This window comes from Amphiura filiformis, chromosome 3 (genome assembly GCF_039555335.1).
Source record: "Amphiura filiformis chromosome 3, Afil_fr2py, whole genome shotgun sequence".
In the NCBI taxonomy this organism is placed as follows: domain Eukaryota; kingdom Metazoa; phylum Echinodermata; class Ophiuroidea; order Amphilepidida; family Amphiuridae; genus Amphiura; species Amphiura filiformis.
The window spans coordinates 75546699-75571029 of record NC_092630.1 but is presented as its reverse complement, the minus strand read 5'-3'; the positions used below and the strand labels follow the sequence as shown (position 1 = coordinate 75571029).

The 24331-nt window shown below is 37.7% G+C and overlaps 2 protein-coding genes across 2 annotated transcripts; both read right to left on the bottom strand.

Moving 5' to 3' along the window:
- Positions 1 to 5297: 5297 nt before the first annotated feature.
- LOC140147504 (uncharacterized) lies at positions 5298 to 6755 on the bottom strand. Its single transcript, XM_072169284.1, has one exon. The coding sequence runs from the start codon at positions 6753 to 6755 to the stop codon at positions 5298 to 5300; it is 1458 nt and encodes a 485-aa protein (XP_072025385.1).
- Positions 6756 to 11037: 4282 nt separating this feature from the next.
- LOC140147503 (uncharacterized) lies at positions 11038 to 23330 on the bottom strand. The gene is made up of 7 exons (XM_072169283.1): positions 23202 to 23330; positions 21821 to 22047; positions 19632 to 19860; positions 19018 to 19350; positions 18386 to 18598; positions 12805 to 12918; positions 11038 to 11292 (listed from the first exon to the last, which is right to left on the bottom strand). Exons 1-7 carry the CDS (start codon positions 23328 to 23330, stop codon positions 11038 to 11040), a joined length of 1500 nt encoding a protein of 499 aa, XP_072025384.1.
- Between the last annotated feature and the right edge of the window lie 1001 nt (positions 23331 to 24331).

The following is a 24331-nucleotide window of genomic DNA, read 5'->3' as shown; positions in this document are numbered from 1 at the left end:
TATTGGCAGCATTGTTCCTTGGGATTAAATATCGATTTGCTTTGTTTTGTTTCAGTTTTTGTGGGGAAAATACAGTTATATTTCTCATGTTATAGCGTTAATTTTAAAGTGAATAATGATGTGATAATTGATCAATATTTTAAACGGAATTTGAAATATAGTTGCGTCACACCGCCAACAATTGTGTCCAAACATCAATTAAAGCTTGGCTTGGTGATATAATTGCATCACCATGAGAACACTTCCGGAATAATTTACCCATAAAGCACATAGGATCTGTTATATAAGTAAGTCGAAACCCACGTTATTAGCAGTAGCAAGTCCCTCGGTGGGATACGAAGATCACGTAACAATCAGCGTGCATCAGGTGGTTAGCTCGCAGATGAAAATTCGGATTTCGCTAGTGGCGTGTCGGCTTTGAGCTACAATTTAAAGTATGTTCATTTATTTATCTTTTATTCCTTGTTTTATTTATTTGTTTAAGAATAATTATATATTTCAACATAAGCAATTATTTACCTTCACCTTCAGCTGCTATATTACAAAAATGTATTCAATTTCTTATCATAGTTCTTTGGATGTATAGGATGTATTCCGTTTCGTCGTGTTCTTGTTAATTTAGGGATTCAATCATGTTTCACCGTTGTTCATCACCGTTTAACAACGATGCGGCCGCGTCGTCTGCGTGGTTTACTTCGCGAGGGTAGCTTTAGCTGCCCGAGCGAAGTAAACCACGCAGACGCGCCGGACGCGAGTTGTTAAACGGTGATGAACAACGGTGAAACATGATTGAATCCTTTCAACAACGAAAAGAAGCTAAAGATCGTATAATTCACGATTATTTCACGATTATTTCACAGTTAATCATTGTCACTAAAGCCTTACAAAAACTTCGATAATTTCTCTGTTAATATCAGCAATAAAACTACAGAATAAAACGGCAAAGTTTAGCCGCTAGCCGCTACCTGAAAATTACTGAATTCAACTTGTAAGCTTGCATACGCACAAAGGTTCCAGGCATGACGAATTTTACGCGCTCTCGCGTAACGCGTAGTCTCGCTCGCGTTCGCGTATACGCTACAGTAAAAGTGTGGATTCATCATGAATTAACAACGGTTGGCTCCTGTACAAAGGTATAGGAGGAGTTGTTGAATCGCATTTCACATGTAAATATGTCATGTCGGAATTATAGGTAACGTTACATAGCAGTAACAGAGAAGACAACACTATGTTAATATCCTACTGGATGTTTCAACCAAGGGTATTTCATAAGCATTGTTTCTTTGATGCCAAATTGATTTGCCGACAAGCTATTCATAAAGTGGAGCCTTTTGTTTCGGACAAAAGGGGTCCGGGGGTTCCGTCAATAAATTGGTAACTGCACCAATAACATTACACTACGCTATGACACAGCATTCGAGTATTAAGTACCTTCACTAAATGTCTTCTGCCGTAAAAGGTTAACTTAGATCGCAGTAAACACCCACCAAGATCACTGGATCCAAATGTTTGTCACTCAGGTCATTTTGTAATACGAGTCGTACCTGATTTATTATTATTTATTACTTATAATCTTTATTCAGGGTAGGCCCGAATCAGCTAACCGCTGGTCTTACCCGGGGCCCTGCAATAATACATCTAAAACAACATATCATAAAACTTCAACCACCATATCAACATAACATATCAACTCATATTATAACAACAATATAATAAACTCAATATATTGAGACAACCTGCATAAGCACCACACAAAATACAAATTAGTGCTGTTTAAAGTGATGTCTCTTATACATCTCCTTAAAAGAATGCAAATTTAGAGAATTGCTAACACATAGATCAATATGGTTCCTGACTCAAGGCCAAAATCACCTTTTACCCGAGCTCACACGAATGCACAACACAAATACACTGTTTGATTAAGCTAACAAAATCTAAGTCTTTAATTGAAAACAAAGTATGATTGGTACATATAACAACAATACTTCATAATACAATAAAATCACACAATCACAGTTTTACTCTATCAGTACTTAACCAGCGGTCTTCTTGTTGGTGATCCTAGAGTTCTTGCAATGTTCTTGACGACTGATGTATATATCCTTATTCACTTGTCCTGCAAAAATCAGCGAAGTCCATTGTACACTTGCGTTTATAAATATCCTTGCGTATGAAATCCTCACACGAAAATGATGCTGCTTTCTCCAATCACTTATCTTCTTGCGCTGCTTTCTCCAAAATATATCTCCTTGCGCTGCTTTTTCCAAAAATGGTGCTCTTTCCACCTTTCACACAATATCTTCAGGAGGCAGGACTGCGATGCAGTTGTCCCCACTTTTATTGACCAATGCGTTGAATCAAAAAACCAGACTTCAGCAAGTCGACAGAAGAATATATATTCCTTTCTTGGAAGAAGTACGTTCTTTGACGTATTCTATATCTTCTCCGACAACACTGGCAGGTAGTAGTACTTTGACTACATATGAAATAATTCTGGTTCGCAATTTCCTTTCGTTGAAGGAATTGGACTGTAAGCATATTAGCTAGCTAGCCCAGATCAGCACTATAAACTGCATGAAGAATCATGTTTACATTTTCTTATATACCAAGCACTGAAAAAAACCCATTCTACATTATGGCAATTACTACCTTCACATTATTCTGCAGTCTGGGAAAACCCCATGTCTTAATTATAACATTAACCTTTCACATGACATCACTCCCTGAGGGGAATCCCGTGACATCACTACCTGAGGGGAATCCCATACGATGTCATCTTCACTTTACAATTGGGTTTCCAAATATTCCAAATTAGATATGATTCAATTTGTTTTGCTCAATTTGAGAGGGGAATTCCCCCAAAATGTCATCACTCATGTAATTTTGTAAACAAAGATAAATAATCAAATCAAATTACTCAGGGCACATCACAATGTCAGGTGAAGAATTTCCAACAGCCAAGCTTAAGCTTTGTCAGTGCATACGTTGTTTAGACATGAATTTTGAATATGTTTTCATAGAGGTGTAAAGCAATCGTTGCCCATATTAATTTTTAGCAAAAATTTGGGCATTGGCAACGTGATGTGGGGTGTCTTTCATATGAATGAATACTCAACTCTGTTGATACCAACCAACCTCTTTCTCGATTTCAAGAAGGTATTCCTCAATATTCCAGATGACCACTAATTACGAAACTAACCATCGACTGATCTTTCTAAAGCTGTCGCAAAGCTTCTCTCTCCTCTTTAGAAAGGTTAGAGTCAATCATATCACAATTAGGGCGACTGACAAGGTTGACTACTTTATATATAGCTCTCAGTTTGCCAGTCTCACCTGGTGGAAGTTTGCGACATGCCGATTCGGTAGATACAATGTCAACATGGTCAACAACGGAATCGTTTTTCTGTGTATATCTCAATCGTTCCACGAGTCGCGTGAATTTATGTTGTTGACGGCGTTTAGACAGCTCGTGTTCCTTCAATTAAGACAGCTCGCATCGTGACGTCACTTCCGTTACACGCTAGGTAACACATTCGTGGTGTTTAAAACATTTCCAATACGATATTTTTCACTCTCTAAATCATTCAATTTCCTCACTATCTGACCGATCCTTACGTTCAACAATGATCTTTCCGCTCTCCTCAGAATATTACCCGCTTTAGTTCCTTTGACTGTGCTAGATAAACGGAGACTTACTGGTGTTATCTTTTGGTGTTTACAGTGGTGGAGACTAAACCGGGCGATTTTTACATCCCGGTTTTTTTTCCACTGTCTGATGTTATTTAGGCAATCCTTGCCGTATTCATTTCGTATACTAGCATGAAACTTCATCTGTGTTGGTAAACGTCATAATTGGTAATCTAAACTTACGATCTCAACACAAAATTAAGGGATCTGGAATGAGCGTTTTGAGCGTTTCGACAGTATTTTTTGTGGGACATGAGAGCACATCAGGCATATCGAATTGCATTCTGAATACGAAAAATGTCTTTCTGATATCAAATAATTTTGACTTTTTGAAATTCACGATATAAGACAAATTTTATGACAAATTATTAAAATTTGATATTTTTCACATTTTTGATATACAACAGTCGTTGAAGTAAAAATCTAATGATATATTCTTTAAGTATATGTAGCTGGGAGGAAAAGCCGACGATCAATTGAAAATTTTGACCTTTCATATTGAAGATATGGATTTTTGCCCCCAAAAGACCTACTTTTTTTGGTGTTTTGGGGAGAAAATCCATATCTTCAATACGAAAGGTCAAAATTTTCATTTGATCGTCGGCTTTTCATCCCACATACATACACTTTAAGTACATATTATCAGATTTATGAAAAATACTTCGAGTACTGTTAAATATCAAAAATATCAATTTTTAATCATTTGCCATAAAATGTGTATTACATTGCAAATTTCAAAAAATCAAAATTATTTGATATCAGAAGGGCATTCTTCGTATTCAGAATGCAATTCGATATGTCTGATATGCTCTAATGTCCCACAATAAATACTGTCCAAAGGTTCATACCCCACCCCTTAAGACGTACCTTAAATTTTCGGTAGCAGGTACGGGGGCCGATACAAGTTTTTGGGGTTAAAGTTGTGACCGAAAATTTGAGGTACGTTTTAATTTTGTGTTGAGATCATAAGTTTAAATTACTAATTATGAAGTTTACCAATACAGATGAACTTTCATGCTACATGCTAGTAATTTGATTGATGCATACAATAATTATACAAATTTGCTTCAGAAAAACCCGGGAGACAAACTTCCAGAATGTCACTGACATAATTGCGGTCAAATTACTGTCAATAAAAACATGATCAATGCCATCCCAACCCAAGGCGAAACAATTACTGGATGTAAAAAAAAAAAACAAGAGTCGACTATTTTTTGTACTTTGTAAATAGTATACTGTGTATGTTTCAGATCTAGTGGCGGCATAAGAATTTTTTCGGGATGGAATTGTAGGGGGGCAAAGTGAATTTCAGGGGATAAAAATATTTTGCACAAAATTGCCGCAAAAAGTCCTCATTTTTGTAATTATTTACTGAGGAAATTTGGGGAAAAGAGATGTGACTGGGTGCATTCCCCCATCCCCCGTGGCGCCGCCACTGTTCAGATCACGTGTCCAGCAGCAAGAAAAATAGTTTGGCATTTTTATTCAAATGATTTTGGAATCCCTCCATTTATACATTTCCACATAATTTTTCATTGATCATTTTTAATGTCATGTTATCGTAAAACTGAAAATTCAAGTAAGCAAAATTCCTAGGAGTGAGGTTATCATCACCAAATACAATCTCGCGACACTTTGCGAGGAATCTGCTCTTGGATAAATCGGGTCGTCTTCTTGGCTTCCCGCTCACCACTAAGTTGAGCTCCGTAAACATATCCATTATAAACTTCATGTGCGTGTTCTCCCCCAAAACACAATCGGCCTACTCTGGCTTGAATTTTCTTAAAACAGTCCACGGACACCTCAACCGGCCAGTTTGAATATGCCCCTCGGTGCAGGGAATTGCGATTCCAACCCGAGATCAAAATATCTTCAGCATCAGGGACAGCGTCTGGCCCGTAAATACTGCGTAGAAGGTGTTCAATCTCAGCCTTTGTCTCTGCGTCTGGTTGACGTTCAACGCGACGAGATTCATCAGAAGTCAGGAAGGCTACTAAGATATTTGTACCCCTAGGATAAAGACCGTTTGCTTCTAAGTTCAGAAAGAGTGGATAATACCCACGTCTTTCGTTGGCGTGGATGATCCACTCTTCGTCATCCCAAAATTTAGTTGGCCATTTTAAGAATATCTTAGTAAAAGATGTCATGATAAACTGAGAAAGTTCTTCTATTTTCCACTTAGGGAGAGGTGGGTTGAATTCAACCAACCCTTCTTGCATGGCACCTAGTCCGAAAGTTACTAACGCGTAATCGCCGGTATACACAGTCCCATCCTGGCAGGTTACAGTTACTCCATCGTCGTCAGAATGATCAATATATATTACAGTTTGGTTGAGACGAATATGATTCAAGTACGGATCTTCTTGCATAAATCCAATTATGTGGTTCAAGATGTATTTGAAGCCACGTTGATCTTTTATGAAGAACACATCTGTTGCATAATCTAGGGATGCCGTTGACTGGAGAGAGGTTACTGCTGGTATATCAGCCCATTCGAAGTTGTACTCGTAGTATTCAATGGCATAATCAAGGGGTGTCCTCGGAACCCAGCCACCAAGTCGCAATGCAGCTCTCTGAGACATGTCCGGCTTATGGTTCTTCATAATATCTTGAGCTATAACAAAAGTTTTCTCAATTGCAACTTCTAAATCTTCCCATCTTGGTTCTGACATTTCAGTTAAATCAAATCCACTTGCATTCCGAATTATAAAAGAATCAAAGTCTGAAAGATGCACGTCCATTGCCAGCTCTTTTACTTGCGCTACGATACCAGTGCTCCCAGGTTGCGCCCAATTGGCACCCAACTCTACATTGACCCCAGCAAACGGGACATCGTGGACTCGTCCCCCGACGTAGTCTGCACCTTCTATGATAATAAAATCGTCCATGCCATTAGCATGGAAATATTTTGCAGCCTCAAGTCCAGAAGCACCGGCACCTAGTATCAAAACTTTGGCGTAATTATCATCATAATTTCGCTTCTCATGAGAAATGTCTGCGTACGTTTCTGAAAAATGTATTGTTATAACCAGTAGCAAAGAGGATAAAACAATATTAAGACTCGCCATTTTAAACCCTTTGGCTACCATTATTTGATATAGGAAGACAATATTTACTTATATCAGAGATATGAGAGGTATAGATAAAAGATCGACTAATATTGATAACAATAATAATTATTAAATATCATAGTCCAAAGTGCCTCGGGTTTTGTTTTTTGGTTTCATATATATGATAGTCGTAACATTACAGAAGTAATTTTTTGAGAGTCGTAATATTGTAGATTGCTTCAGGGATATTCGTATCTTACTTCCAATATATAAATGTTTCACCTGAAATGCAAATCAACTAGCATTACCACTTTGCTGGGAAATAGAGATAAACTGATAAAGGAAGTGGGCAAATGTGCATGAAATTTAAATGCAATTGTAATTGCAAAAGCATATAAGTTGTTGTTTTGAGGTTTTGTTTTCCTTTTTTCCTTTACATGGGCAAACAATCGACGAGTATAATATTAAACGTCGATTTGCCAATTTTATATTCAATTGAATACATGAATACAAAACCCACCCAAGTCCATGGAAAGTGATTTTTAGAAAAAAAACCCGTGTATCATTTTAATTCCTTCAGTTAGATTTACCTGGTCCGTATGATAAGTTTTACGTGCAAATGAGTGGGTTAAACTGTATTAGGTATGGCGATTAGCATTACAGAGACTTCGTGGGGTTCATTTTAAATCCTGGACTTGGGTGGTTTTTTGAATCATATACAAAGACAACAATGTTGGAATGAGATTACCACTAGTAAGATAAAATAAAGCACAAAGGTATGCATAATGTTGATAAGCATACTGCCATGTAATATAAGCCACACACTTTCCTTTATTAAACCCATTTTTGTTTCAAAAGTCACTCTCCAGCAATGAATGTGTTACAAGTGGACTTTTATACATACTGGATTTCAATCAATGTGTTACAAGACTCAGATCCTGGACTTGGGTGATTCTTTCATACATGCTATTTTTCACATGCTCAATAGACACAGAGGATGAATTTGAGTTGTTCTTTCATACATATGACAGGCCTATGTATAGCAACAATCTCCCATGCTTAACTCAATTTGGCCAAAGTATGGACTTGGGTGGGTTTTGTATTCATATATTCAATTAAATCGCATATAATTGGTCCTTTTTGTTTTTGGTTGATTAAGTCCTAGTTCTTCTCGTTTGTAATGATAGTATTTACCCTAATAATTGGGAAGGTACATCTGATACACCGCATGCCTTATCTCACTACCGATTAAGATGGATTATGAAAGATGAGATGAAAATACAAATTCTGAAGTCTATAGATTAAATAATTATTAAGTTTTGAAGAAAAAAAGTGCAATAGGGTTGTAAAAGTGCAAGTTCTTGCAAAAACTATTAATTAAAGTTTAGTGCAAGAAGGGCTTAAGTGGCACTTATGGCTTTCATGCACTAAACATGCAGAAGTACAATTTAGTGCTAGAAGGTCATATTTGAACGCGGCCTGAAAATTGCTTTCAGTGTAAATTATCATCGTATTTTTTCTGAAAAGAAAACTTACTTGCAATAACATTTCCAGTTCCAAACCCGGGGATCAAACCTAAATAAATACCTTACGTATTGAAGATAAATTAACACCCCCCCCACCCAATAATAAAAAACGCCTAAAAGTATACGAAAGGTCAACATTTTCAAATGATGGGCGCTTTTCCTCCCAGCTACATACACTTAGATTAGATTTATAAAGTTCACTTCAAGGACGGTTAAATATCAAAATTATAAAATGTATCAATCCTCTTATTCAGAATACAATTCGGTGTGTCTGAAGAGAAAATATTGATGTCCTTGTTGGCAGTATTACGAGGTTTTATAAATACTATGCGTTTGGAAAATCTTGCTCATGCTTTATTTGCGAACATCAGCATGGACAAGGAGTCCGCTCCCACCATCGGGTAACGCACTGTGGTGACAGAATATCATTTCTCTGTATCTTTTGATCAGGGAAGTTACAATCTTTTGTCACGAGTTGGCGCTATTTATATCATTGATTAAACCATGGAGGTATCCGCTGAGATTTGAGTTTTCTCTCAATCTAAATAAGCAAAGCAAAAGTAATACAAAACCTAATTGAGTTTTTTTATTACTTCGTGTAGTACGTCGGTTTGGAAGCCTACCCCGGGGAAGCCTGCAACCCTCCCCTCAAGCTCCAAACCCGTATAGAACTACAAGTATAGACATATCAATTTGGGACACCTTTCAATTATGTCACTCACACCATGATCCCATTGAAAACACTGGTCTCGAGCTAAATACGTACGACTAAATGCTATCACCTAAAATAAAAACATGTACAAAACAGATTTTATTAATATCATAAACAGTCATATAGGCCTAACAAAATAATGTTCATTTCAAGAAGACCACATGTACGTTTCATTGAAGAAGCTGGCTTTTCAATAACCATCAAAACAGATTGGTACCAATCATTGTAAAATAGCCTGTAGATGGCATTTTAGAATAGTTCCGTTACTATTGAAATTGCATTGAAATGTGACATGCTTATCTCTATCAAACCATAGATCATGATCTATGATTAAACTACAGGATATGAATGGGCACCAAATTCTACCAACCACCTTGTCATGCGGGTGAAGGATTAGATAAAAAATTCTCTAAAAAAGGAATGGACGCCCAATCGGAGCTTTGATGTGATGTGCTGCAAGGTAACCGTTTGGATACAATTTTCATCTTTAACAATAAGGTAACATTAGCATAGTAAGCAAATAAAGATTTGGAAATGTAAGGCATACGTACTGCAATCGTACTGCATGGGATGTAAGAGGATTGGAATCAAATAAAAAGGAATAAAGACCAGGTTACCATTTCAGTTACTATTGTTAGGAAATGGAAAGGGAAACATTTTTACAAAAATGGGCAAAATATGGCAGAAAAAGGCAGAAAAGCGTAAAATATCACGGCGGCCAGCATCCAACAGGAGGGTCAAGAAAGAAGACAAGATGTCCCATGGGGGAGCTGTCCCTCCCCCTTGGCTGTCGCCAATACACCTCTCTGTCCACTTTCAATACCCTCCCTCTCCTCCTCCCTACCCCCTCTCTTACCAGGCACAACCTATATATATTATATTTAAAAATGTTATGCTCCTGCTTTACTCTTCCAGAAGTATTGTACACTGCTTGCTGAAGTAAAACCAGGCCATTTTTACGGGAACTTAATCCCCTTGAAGTTGAAGTCATGACAAAACTTCGTTTCGCAAACTGATTTGGTGTACGTGATGAGCACACACAAAACTATATACCAAGCGTGACGTTTGGAACACAAATTTATTTTAATATAATTCATTCAGTAATTTTCAGCAACATGTGGCATGATTTTTACCCAAACCAAATTAGATTTCCAATAATTGGTCTATTAACTAGATAATACATAAGAGGTAATTATGTAGCCTATGAGGAAATATGCAAACTATTGTTCTTAAATATGACGTATTTCATCATAATTTACGTCACACTATAGATTCTCGCGTTAAGGGGGTACTACACCCCTGGCCAATTTTGTGCCTAGTTTTGCATTTTTCTCAAAAATTATAGCGCATTGGTCACAATTTAGATATATGTATATTATAGGGGCAAGGACTACAACTATTGCTCTGAAAATTCAGCAACTCAAGGCAAGTAGTTATTGATTTATTGATCAAATACTGGTTTTCCCTCATTTTTGACTGCAACTCCACAACTGTTGTCTGTGCCGAAATAAAAATTTCCAGTGCAGTAGTTGTAGTCCTTGCCCCTATAATATACATATCTTACTTGTCACCAATGCGCTATAATTTTTGAGAAAATGCAAAAATAGGCACAAATTGGACAGGGGTGTAGTACCCCCTTAATTTCTACTTCAAGCGGCTTTAATGGCAGAGTGGTTTTGAATACATAATCCTCTATAATCCTCTAGACGTTAAAGTTTGTGGTTTCAAACTTCATTTCGCAAAGTCTCTATTGTTACATAATTCCAAATATCTCGAGAATAAAAGTATGGAATCTGATGTTGTTTTGCAATTTGTTAGACTGATAACACAGGGTTGATGCTATACTATTTTCAGACCTCGACCATTTTTATTAAAGATAAGGAACCATGTTGAATATATATATCTAATTTTGAGCAGGCTTTATCAACCAATGTTGTTTACGTAATAAGAAATAGCAAGGTTGATCAACTACACAATTTAACAAATGGTACCTGGTTCGATTATGTAACTACTGATTATTAAAAAGGAGGTGATGGTGAAATCACAAACATTTTTTCCTTATTTAATCCTTGTTTTTGCGAGGCTTCCAAATTTGTCTTTTTATTGAATCGCATGGGCGTTCGTAATCAGTCGCCGGGTTATACTGCGCTGTACATTCAGGTGAGCCAGAAATGCAATTCAATATCTTTAATGCTTCTCTTTCTCCGCTGCCCAAGGCACCTTGTACGTATCCGTTGTATACTTCATCAGTTGCTTCGCCACCAAAGAAAATTCTGTCGACTTTTGACTGTATCTGTTTAAATGCTGAAACGGACATCTAAAAAGACAAGCAATACATTATTTTACTGGAACGCTAATACAATGTGCATGTGTATCAAATCAAATTAATTGTAGTATTTAAATGTTAGTGCTTTATTTATACCAACACGACGTGCATCAAAATTATTGCAGGGGCGGCAGCAAAAGGGTAATACGACTTTCAAGATTTAACGAAAATTGTCAAAAAATGTCTGAAAATCTATATTTTCGACGGGCAGCATTCCACAGTAGAATCAAGAGACAGGGCAAGATGTCCCGCAGGGGAAGCTGATCGATCAATCCCCTTGACTATACCACTGTACCACCACTTTCCAGTGCAAATTATCCTGTTCAAATCCATTGAAAGAAATGTGACGTGGTATATCGAAATGAGACACCTTGGGGCAGGATCGTAAATGGAGAATCTGCCCGGGGGTGATTTTTTCACAATTTAGGTTTGTTGCAAATTTGTGATGTTAATAATGTTTGAAATATTGTCTGAGAGTTTCTGACCCGAAAATAACTGGCATCTTGTATTTTTGAGACATTTTTGAAGGTAATTCCTACTCTCAACATCATGAACATTGTCAATAATATTTTTAAAGGCCGATACGGTATCTCAATTTCCAATTTTATAATACCATAACTTACGAACTCAATATCTTCGCTTAGGATGTCCGAATTCATTGGGAAAACCCCGGGGGCCACTCAACACAAATGACCATACGGGTATGTTCCCCCAGAAAGCCCCCGTTTTTGGATTTCGCAGCTCCGAAAGACCCCCTATAATTGACCAAAATAGAGCTCCGAAAGACCCTTGATTTTGATAATTTCAGCTCTAAAAGACCCAAACAATTTCTCATTCCTCATATTTCTGGGTTTTTTCAGGCGATTTTCAACCAAAAAGCCAAGAAAGACCCATGATTTTGACTGTTCGCAGCTCCAAAAGACTCTATTTTACTTGTTCGCAGCTCCAAAAGGCCCCCCTTTTACAGGTACGCCGTCAGCTCCCAAAGACCCACCTCTTCAAAATTCCGGGGGAACATAGGCCTTCCCACCAAATATTTTTGATATGCCCCTCACCCCGGGGGAAAAACGGCGTTGTGGAGCAAAATATCTCAACATTTAAGATATGTATAACAGCTAAAATTGATAACCTACCCAAAAGTGTCTCTTTTTGACATGACACGTCACAAATGGGAACAGCCCTGAGTTAGGATTAGAGTCAGTTATTTTAGGGTTAGGTTTAAAGTTTAGGATTATGGCTTAGGTTATAGGTAATGGTGAAAATTAGGGTTAGGGCAAAGATTAGGGTTTATAACTCATGATATAACAAGTTATTGGGTTTGGGGATTAAATGACCCTTCGGACTATCGACATGTAACCAAATAAATGACCTAGTGCATGTGTAGCTCAATGTAAAAATGGACTTCCACTTTCATATATTCTAGTTATATCAAGTGGGTCCTATATGTTGCGCTTGGGAAGAGACAATCTATTGTTGATTGATAGGCATATGTTGCTTATTTACCTCTACAGGCCAATTCGTATAAGCTCCCATAGTAAGAGGATTGACTTCCCATCCAGATATGAAGATATCGATAGCATCCGGTACGTTTTGTTCACCGAATAGATTACGAAGAACCTGTCGAGGAAATGGACGACAAAATACAACGGATCAAAAATACGGTAAGCTGCCCTTAGCAGATACACGTGTATACCATGTGCTTTGTTTCTTTGGTAACTGCTGTAAAGCTAATGGCAAGAAGAGGCTAGAGTGACTTCTATAACTTCTGAGGACAGCATTCTCGTGCATCAACAAAGCTCTGGCCAGCGTGTGGCCCATGTGTTGTGGCATACCGCTGAACTTTGTACCCGGAGGATTGTGCGGTTAAAAACGTGAAAATTTTTGCTGCGCCATCACAATTGTCGCAATCAAAAACAATGGGGGTGACGTGATTTTGGATGATTATTTCACTGATTTTAACTGATTTGTACAGAATCCGGAGGATGATTTGTAATATAACCTGCAGCTATGATTACTACAAGAACTGCTGCTGCAAATGTGATTCAATGATGAATGAATATGTGGTATCAATTTACGGAGATTTTCGCTGCAGAATATGAATGCTTCTGAGTTATTTTGACCTCTCACAGGGCTGAGCTACAGCGTGCAATGGATATTTTGGTGCTTCGTCATTTTATATAGTCGAGTCTGCAAGCGACGGTGCATAGGGATGAGTCGTCGATTTCGCCGATCATGATCTTGTGTACAGCATAATACTGTATGATACAGGTTCGCAGATTGTGTATAAAAATGACTCATTCTTTTTGTTCAGCGCTGACATAAAATATATTGTGCACTTTTCGGAAAAAAAAAACCAAATGGCCATAAATTAATACACCCGGGTTTACACATACATTCTGTTTCCATTTTATTGTGTATATTTCTATGTTTTATTATGTGGCCCGGTGATTTCATTTTATTGACTAAATCGTTGCTGGGACCAATATTTTGCTCCCCTGCTGGTACCTGATGTGTGAATATTCATTATGTTTTATGTCATGAATTATGAGTCAAGCCAACCGTTTAACTTTTGGTACATTTAACATGAAACCAGGAGTTGACTTTGAGATCAATCGTGCCGTGTATTTTATTCATGTATTCATGTATTCAAGTTAATATAAGATGATTTCCAAGGTGTAAACAAAAGGAGTCTTGTGTGATTTTCTTGTATTTAAGTAAGCCCCTTTTATCGTGTTTGCTTGTTCCCATGTTGCATGTGTCAATTATTCAAATTAAGCGCCTTGTTGTGTTTTGCGCATGCGATTTCGCACTCCGGAATTTGGCCAGGTTTCTGCGCCTGACCCTTACCCCGCCTGCCAGACCGTTCGAACCCATCCCGTTACATTGGTGTCAGAAGTGGTATTCTTGTTGTGCTCATCGCTATTCTGTTACATTGGTGTCAGAAGTGGGATGTATTTTGAAGTGACTGAATTTTGCAGTTGTGTACCCACTCTCCACTCAAACCCAATCAGATGTAAATATGAGTAATTTTTACCAATCAAGGAGTAATTAAAGGAGAATATGTTGCACTTTTTGACATCATAACTGCAGGACTTTTAGAGTGATTGTGAAGGAAACTATTTATGGCTGACCTTGTCTGATGGATTTTCTTGCCTGACCATGTAGGGAAATCTCGGTTGTTAGACAAGCACTGATCCGACACATCGACTCAGGTGATAAAATTCCAGCAGAGACAATAATGTGATGAGTATCTTGTAAATATGTTATCAGGTGAAAGACTACAAGTGCTTTCTCTTGGGACTGGATGACTCTTAAAATTTCATGTCATGTTTTGTGTTTAAACTAATTAAAATCATCCTGTGTCAGCAGAGTATGAGTTGCAACCAGAGCATGATCCAGGTGTCGACGGAGGAGAGTCAAAGTGTTTTGTCTGCGGAATGCCTGAAGTTGAGACGTGATCCCTTCAAGAGGTTGCGATGGAGACTCAATGATGGATGCAGATGGAGTTATGACTATTGAAGCCCGTGAAGACTCAGAGGATGCGTATGTGCGTTCTGGAGAGGATTTGTAACTACCTGGCTGCACTGATTTGTACATTATGTAGCGTAATTGAACCATTTAAGGGTAGACGAGGTATCGTTGGTCGAAGCAACCTAAAAATCGATTTTCATTATCTAGATCAATATATCATTGAAAAATAACACCTTGATGTTTTGCAAAAGTTCATTCTTCAAATCGTATACTTTGCAAACTTGCTTAATTTATTGTTGTTAATGAGTTATGTACGTTTTACAAAAGTGTTGTTGTTTCAGCCCTCTTTACAACGTAACTCAAGAACCGCAGCACCTATAAAAGTATATCTGTGATATTTTAGTTCTTCTACACACTCGCTATGAATTGAGCAATGCTGTTTTTGCCAAAGCAAACTACCATTCGTAAGATGCTGTGAACTACCAAATCACAACAGTTTAAAATAATTAATAACCTTAATGACAAGATGAGCAAGCCAACGAGGACAAGTAAACCTGGCAGTGAACATTGAACATTGAACTGAGTTTATAAAAAATGCCACTGTTATGGACACATACAAAGGAGCGCTGGGAAACGGCTATTAATCCATCTTGTGCTGGCAGTGCACATGTGTTGCTGAACTGATACTTAAAAACGCCACTGTTATGGACACATACCAAAGAGTACTGTGGAACAATTATACATGTACTCTTATAAAATAAAACATATATTTTAGATTTATAAAGCGCCTTTCTCCAGATCTTAGAGGACTCAAAGCGCTGTAATTTCGCTGCAATGGTGATTCATCACAATCAGATCGCATCAACTAGGCATTGTACAGCCAGAATAGCGCAAACCTATACCCGCATTTAGATTGTAACATCCACCAATTATCTGTGCAGCTCCCCAAATTCCATTGGGTAAAGGAAGTTTTTGATAACCAAACAATTAATCACCGATTTTTGCGATACAGGAGGAAACCGGAGATCCCGGAGAAAACCTGCGAGAGCGAGCATGGAATCGGGATAAACCAAGTGCACATGAGTCCGTGGGCCGCGCCGGGGCTTGAACCCGGGACATCAGTGGTGCACGGCGAGGGAACAACCGCTGCGCCAACTCGCTCCCCCATGCCTGGCGTTTTGTCAGCGCTGGGACAGCGCTTCGATGGAGGAGGGGGTTGTGTAACGGAATTTCCCTGTGTTTAAGTAACCCCTCGTACAATGCACCGCCTGGCATTCTTTTTAATATTGTCATAATAAATTTAAATAAATTTTGGATTTCATCAACCGGCAGACCGTCATAGCGCCCTCATTTTGGTTGTGAGATTCACTGACCTTTATATAAGTCATTAATAAGATTGCATGAGTTTGTTTATACTTCTGAGGGCAGCATTCTCGTGCATCAACAAAGCTCTGGCCAGCGTGTGGCCCATGTGTTGTGGCATACCGCTGAACTTTGTACCAGGAGGATTGTGCGGTTAAAAACTTGAAAATTTTTGCTGCGCCATCACAATCGTCCCAATCAAAAACAATCATGGGGGTGACGTGATTTTGGATGATTATTTCACTGATTTTAACTGATTTGTACAGATTTACTACAAGAACTGCTGCTGCAAATGTGATTCAATGATGAATGAATATGTGGTATCAATTTACAGAGATTTTTGCTGCAGAATATGAATGCTTCTGAGTTATTTTGACATTGGAGACCTCTCACAGGACTGAGCTACAGCGTGCAATGGATATTTTGGCGCTTCGTCATTTTATATAGTCGAGTCTGCAAGCGACGGTGCGCAGGGATGAGTCGTCGATTTCGCCGATCATGATCTTGTGTACAGCATATAGACTGGGATGTATGATACAGGTTCGCAGATTGTGTATAAAAATGACACATTCTTTATGTTCAGCGCTGACATAAAATATATTGTGCACTTTTCGGACATAAACAAATGGCCATAAATTAATACACCCGGGTTTACATTCTGTTTCCATTTTATTGTGTATATTTTTTCATGTTTTATTATGTGGCCCGGTGATTTCATTTTATTGACTAAATCGTTGCTGGAACCAATATTTTGCTCCCCTGCTTGTACCTGATGTGTGAATATTCATTATGTTTTATGTCATAAATTATAATTTATAATTACAGTTTTTGGTGACTTTGGTTTGAGAGTTGTTTTTAGGTAATTTTGGGTCGCTGATTTCAAATATAGCATTAGTTTTTGCATATCACGTCAAATTGTCACTCTATGGTATACCCCCGCTTATATGAGAGGGTGTATTGCCCGGGTCCATAAAGTTACTAAATCACATGAACCCAATTCAAAGTCAAAAGGTAAATGCATAAATATTGACATAATAATATCAACTATATAAAGGTACGCTAATTTGGCAATAAGATTTGCCTTAGCATGTTTATGGAACAAATTTCCGTCTGCGGGATTGTCTGGAGTGATGCATGTCCGGGTAGTCTCTTTGAATACTCCAACATTATGTGGTGCAAAGCATCATGGGAAGGTATGATTGTCTGCTATTAAGCTGTATTTATTAGTCCAATTCCACTTAATGTACAATATTTTTAAGACAAAGGCAAAAAGTATAACTCATCCTGTCCTTGCTTATTAAACATATGTGTTCTAAATAGTAATTCATGAAATTTCACCACTTGTCATAGAAAAAAAACTTGACCTGATAGGGAAAAACTGATGCCATATTTGAAATCAGCGACCCCAAATTAGTTAAAAACAACTCTTAAATCCAAGTCACCAGAAAAAAAAGTTAAATTTTGTTGGCCAGTGTTATGAGTCAAGCCAACCGTTTAACTTTTGGTACATTTAACATGAAACCAGGAGTTGACTTTGAGATCAATCGTGCCGTGTATTTTATCCATGTATTCAAGTTAATATAAGATGATTTCCAAGGTGTAAACAAAAGGAGTCTTGTGTGATTTTCTTGTATTTAAGTAAGCGCCCTCTTATCGCGTTTGCTTTCGGCACGTCCCATGTTTCTTGTGTCAATATTCAAATTAATCGCCAAATTGTGTTCCTGTGTGATTTTCTTGCATTTAAGTAAGTCCCTTTTATCGTGTTTGCTTTCGGAGCGTCCCATGTTGCATTTGTCAATTATTCAAATTAAGCGCCTTGTTGTGTTTGCGCATGCGATTTCGCACTCCGGACTTTGGCCGGGTTTCTGCGCCTGACCCTTACCCCGCTTGCCATACCGTTCGAACCCATTCCGTTACACAAACAAGTTACGATGACCAGTGATGTGTGTTTATGAGAGAACTGCGAGAGACGTCTGTCATGCCTTTGATGCCCAGTTTCTGTACAGCAATTACAGACGACTTTCCGGTGTCAACTCTTCATGTTCCCAAACTTTGGGCATGTAGCCTTCGGTTGACGAGAGACTAAAATCATGTGAATAAAGGCTCTGAATTGCACAAAAAAAAACAGTACACAGTACAAGATGTCGGAAATACTTCTGTTAACCGGAACAATCATGATACTCTTATTGCAAGGTAAAATTTGTAAGCACAGTAATGAAATGATTACTAGAGAATGCTACAGTGTTTTTACCTGTTCAGCTTCGCTTTTGGTTTCCGAGTTAGGTTGGTGCTCTATACGTCTAGCTTCTTCATCCACTACAAATCCGACTAGTATGTTTGTGCCACTGGGAAACAGACCTGCCGCCTCGGCGTTTAGAAATGTAGGAAAGTAGCCTCGGCGTTCATTGACGTGAAGTATCCATTCCTCGTCACCCCAGAATTTAAATGGAAACTTGATAAATATCTGAATGAGATCGAATTATTTTAACGTGATAAGTTGTTTATGTTCGAGTGAGAATTTATTTAGTAACGTTTAAAACAGGTGCATGTTATCGAACTATTCGGGTGTCATGTAAACACAATTTAACGACGGGTTTAATACTTTGAGAGACTGTTGCATATTATATGAAATCAAGAAAAAAAATTATCTTTGTAATTTATCTCAATGTTAGTGGGTTATTATGGTTATACTTTAGTGAGCGTGGCACAGTGGTCTCGGGTTCAATCCAGGTTAGTACCACCGGTGGTAATTTGTCGATGTCAGCATAACAGCGGCGCTGTGAGACCAGCTGAAAGGCACTTTACTTTCCAGTGGTCACAATTGTGCTGCAAATACTAGCGTAAAAAAGACACGCAGAATGCCAAATTATGGTTATATCTTACCTTGGTGAAGGATCCCATGTTAAATTGTGAGAAAGCCTGGACCTTCCACTCTGGTAGAGTCGGTATAAACTGGACCAAGTTATTTTGGAGAACACCGAGAGAAAATGTGACGAGCACATATTCACCCGTGTACTTTGTACCATCACTGGTAGTTACTAACACCTCCGTAGGACTACTTTGATCAATTGATGTCACAACTTGTTTGAATCTAGCATGGTACTTGTAAGTAGGATCATACAACAATAACTGTATGATGTCATCCAAGATGTAGATGAATCCACGAGGGTCTGTGATGAAATAGATGTCAGTTGTTGCTGGAAGAAGAGCAGTGCTCTGGAATCAAGACGACAAGGTCAGAATATGATAAATACATTCTTTTGTGATATTGCTTGCAAGTAAATAAAAGTATATAAAAAAAGAATCAACTTCATACTGCAATTGCCGGCATATAGAAATTAACCATATGTTCAGACAATTACATTAAACACTTATGCCAGTTTCATATAGCTTGATATAAGCTATTGCAATAACCAGTCACTGCATAAGGGCACGAAGGATGCAATTTGGTGTACATTCATGACATTATTAGTTGACAGACTTTTTGTTAAACTTACCTGTAGTGACGTAATGTCTGGTCTGTTAGTCCACTCAAAATCAAATTCGAACCATTCAATATTTTTCTCTAATGGTGTCATAGGAAACCATCCTGCCAATCGCATCGCTGCGCGTTGTGACATATCGGGAAGGTTTTCGTTGACAATCTTTTCAGCGCGTAAGTACATATCGTCGTGGGTTGTGGCGATAACTTCCCAGATAGGATCAGAAGCAAGTGTCAGGTCGTGGCTGGAGAAAACGATGGCAAAATCGATTAAATTACAAGACCAAATTGTTTTCCTTCATAAACCTTTTTTGATAACCAACTTGGTCGAATTAGTCTCGTACTCTCCCGACGAAAAGTTTTTCCGCACCCTCTATAACCGCAGAAATTGTTAAATTGCAATGATACTACAAATGGAAAACGTATCAAACCTAACTGTCACTAAAATATAAACCCTTTAATCAATAATAGTCATAATTGCAGGAACTTGGAACCCTCATTTATTACAAAAATAAAGAAAGAAAAAATATTCTTATTTTGCGGTAAATTATACAGTAAAATTCCATTCAGAAAACTGGCGGCGCTGTTTAATGAGGCTCATTATGATGTCAATACCCTGTTGCTATCAAAAAGTTGTCATGATCGACTTGCAGTTATCCCGACTGCACTGCTGGTCATCATCAACAATGTTTGATGCAACAGTGGTTTAAATTTGATGCAAACGCTATTTGGGTTCGGTTGTTATCATTATCTTGGGTTTTTTTTCGGCCGTCCAGATTTCGGTCGATTGTCCATTGAGCCATGAATCTCCTTTTTTTCTCAAATTATATCGCACAGATCCCTGGTCAATATTCAATAATCTTTCAATTTCACGGTTAGATTTTCCTTCACTATGATATGCTTCTATCATTTCCTTCTGGTGATCGGTAATTTTTGGCATTTTGAGCCTGATCTGATGTTAAAACTGAGCAATTTTGGAAGTCGAAAAATATAATGCGCTGCTAGATAGGAAATCCCTGTAGTGAGACTGCATGATATTAACTGAATGGAATTTATCTCTTTTGGATCGTGGCAAATAACATAATCGCATAACAATTAATAATCCGTTGTAATCGGGGGATAGCTTTATTCCTCTAGTATCGCAATTCATAACCTTGATCATTTGTTATGCATCACATGTTTTAAAAAAGAGTTCAAATACCCCGGGCGTCATCTGTTGTTATGGTGGTCGTCAAGGACTGACGTCATAATTAGCTAATATTAAGCAGAGCGCCGCCACGTTTCCTATGGGGATTTTGTACAGGTTTTTCATGAGATCATAAGAAAGTTTGCTTCGTTATTTTCCAGCAATGTTTTGATGTTGAAAAGTTGATTAAAACTGATTAAAGGTATTATAGATGATATTGAAGTAAATAAATAGGTTTCAAGTTAGTATTATTTTCTAAAAATTCAACAATTGTTACTGCGGAAAAACTTTTCGTCGGGAGAGTATGTTCAGTTATCATGAAAGAGACTTCGCTTTTAGTTCTTATTTAGCTTATACAGGGTGTACAACTTGAAGTATCGATACCATTTTAAACGTAACTCTATAACTCTACTATACAGCAACCGACAACAAACATGAATGTATCGTTGCACAGAGAAAACTCTAGATAATCTACGGTGAAATAGTTAGACATATTACACACAAAACCATACAATAAGTTCCCAAGTATCTACTACAGTACCTCCTCTCAACTTCATCAGTGTAATCAGGGCCAGAATATCTGAATATATAACCATTGGAAATTCTATGAAGAATTGATTTCAATCTATCCTCATCAGCCATATATTAACAGAATAAGATATTGTTTTACTAGTAAAGAAGGTGAAGAGCAAAGTCTAAAAATCGATTTCATAATTCTCAACGAGAAACGCAGATTTTTGTTTACCAGTATTGACATGTCGCATTGTTCATTGGTCATGTCGTATTAAGGAAGGAAAATGTATCATGTTTGGTATCCAAATAATTACATGTATTTATTCTTTCCAAATATGTATTTTGCTTTCCCCTTGGTCAATCCTAGTGAAAGGTATGACGGTCCAAAATGGTATCGAGACTTTAGGGACACTCTGTATGTTGCGAACATTTTCACTAAGAAATGCAATACACTATACAGCATGACAGATTGAATGATTCTGGTCTAATCGTGTTTCTGTACGTACCCAGTTGAATTTAATATGACCATAGAGTCCCAATTTGACATATGACATGCCATTCCCTTGTTCAGTACCATATTAACCACTGGGGCGTCACGTGGTTGAGCCCAGTTGGCGCCTTGTTCTATGGTGACGCCACCAAATTGTACAGGACGCATGCGCCCACCTAAATAATCAGCACCTTCAATCACAAGAAAGTCATCCATCCCATTTTCCTGTAGGACCTTAGCAGCCTATAATTTAAATGAATAATACTATTATAAGTATCACACATGAAACGATGAAAGAACAGAAGTAATGTTGCTTTTTGCCTTTGATCATTGATAAACTTGAATTTAAACATGTTAATAGATATTCCACATACCTTTATACTATTATTACGATGTAAATGTCAATCGTATCCAATCATCGGTCATTTTGGTAACTAAAGCATCATTAGTTGTACGTCTTTTCTAAAATATTTTTCGCATTGGCGTATATCTCAAAGACCACAATATTTTTTATCAAAATAAAGTAAACAGTTTGAAAAATGCCACTAGATTAAATAGTATGAGTAGATTAAATCGTGTGACCATTAATAAGGACTCACAGTGGCTGTTTTTGTGAGCCATGTAAAAATGCACTTGCGCAATTAAGTCGATTAAAATAATATGAAAATCGCATGTTTCACCACTTGCTTTAAAGTAATGGCCAGAAAGCCTTGAATAATTGTTTGACAATGAAGCACCAAGTGGGGCTATCTGAAATCAAAGGTTTTCACAAGTCCACCTGCAGACCTTGATGAACTCCAGAGATACATAATTGCACAAGCTGAAACCCTCAGGCAGGACAGACCTCTCTAAATGCGTAGTGTGAATGCCATGTTAAAGAGAGCTGAAATGCACAGGAGCTGCATACACAGGAATGGTGGCCATACACGGTGGACATGTGGAAGACTAAGACTGTCAATTGAAAAGTGGTCAAATACATGATTTTCATGATACTTTGATTTTACTTGACTTAACACAACTGTATTTTTATTCGGCTCTAGAAAATATCCACGAGTCCTTATTAATTCACACGCCAGTGAAGTTACAGTTGTGAGAGAACAATTCAGCTATCAACCATCTAGTGGCATTTTTCTGTTTACTTTATTTTGATACACCCTGTACATTAAGCATTTTTTGAATGTGTATGTTTTGCATTCCGTAAGGATTCAAATCTTCAAGATGAAACTTTTCATTAACCCCCTAATCTAGACAATGACAAACTAAAGACTAAATAGTTGAAGAGCACACCATCCATTCTATATAAGCTTAATAAGCATCGACAGAGTTTCAAGATTTTAGTCAGAATGTTGAAATAGTATTTTGATAATTTCAGTTTGATAACTTGTTATTAATTTTACCTGTAAACCTGAAGCTCCACCACCCAGAATCAACACCTTAGCTTGATTATCCGTGTAGTTTGGAGGAGGGGGTACCGTCGCTGCGTCTGCAACAATAGCGAAGAACGCGAGAAAGATCATGAAATCCATCACAGTTTCATTTTACACGCGCATCGTAAGTGAAAACTATTATCCAAAATACTCATCTGAAAATGCAATGACCGTTGTATTTTATGTCCGTTGTCTACGTGTACTTTTTATTTACACAATGATTGCCTAATCGGTTTCAACATTTATCATCGCTTTTTATTCATTTGTAACATTTATAAATAGATATTGTTGGGATGGTAAAAACTATTTAACTGTCTATCTAGAATTTATGTATAAGTGATAAATGGAGAGCAAAATTATACTTCTACGCTTTGGTACACTCCGGGGTGTCTGGAGGTTGTTCCAAACAGGGTCGATGAACCAGGGGTGGCATAAGGTCTTCCTGTTTGACACTTAAACAATTGAAATCATGACAAATTATCCGTCTGATGATCGGTATACCCAATGATCGTAAGTGAGGGTATTCCGTGAAACTATTAGTAACCTTACTAGAGGTCTATACTTTGAATTTGTTTCTTAGCTCACCTGTAATGGGTTTGAGCACTCTTAATTCCAAAGTTAAGGTCCGTTCATACTACCACCGCATTTGCGATGCGTTGCTCTGCGATGCCGATAAATCTATTACTTTTTGCCGCAACTCAACGCAACTTGTCGCATTTCCAAGTTAAAATGTATTTAACTTCATTGCGATATCACAATGCAGTAGTTTGCAGTACGATGCAGTGCGGTAACGCACCACACCGCATCGCAAAAGCAACGCATCGCAAATGCGGCGGTAGTATGAACGGACCTTTAGTCACTTGTAAAGTAAACTTGTTATATTACGCCCCACTATTTTTAGTCGTTGAGCACTCTCGACTACTTTTGGAGTAGAGACTGTGCTGGTTGGCTTGGTTTGTCATGTTTTTGACACCACAGAATGTATGTATAAATATTTCTGTTAAGTTGAAATTATGACAACTTATTCGTCTGATGATCGTTATACCCAATGATCGTGAGGGTATTCCGTGAAACTATTAGTAACGGTTGCCTTACCAGAG

What these genes read in the sequence shown, in the direction of transcription:
- LOC140147504 (XM_072169284.1), bottom strand. Translation starts at nt 6,755, where the DNA reads ATGGCGAGTCTTAATATTGTTTTATCCTCTTTGCTACTGGTTATAACA.
- LOC140147503 (XM_072169283.1), bottom strand. Translation starts at nt 23,330, where the DNA reads ATGGATTTCATGATCTTTCTCGCGTTCTTCGCTATTGTTGCAGACGCA. An exon ending in ACATGGGATCCTTCACCAAG is followed by an intron (nt 18,599 to 19,017) that starts GTAAGATATAAC and finishes GATCTCATTCAG; the next exon opens with ATATTTATCAAGTTTCCATT. An exon ending in ATACGAATTGGCCTGTAGAG is followed by an intron (nt 11,293 to 12,804) that starts GTAAATAAGCAA and finishes TTGTCTTTTTAG; the next exon opens with ATGTCCGTTTCAGCATTTAA.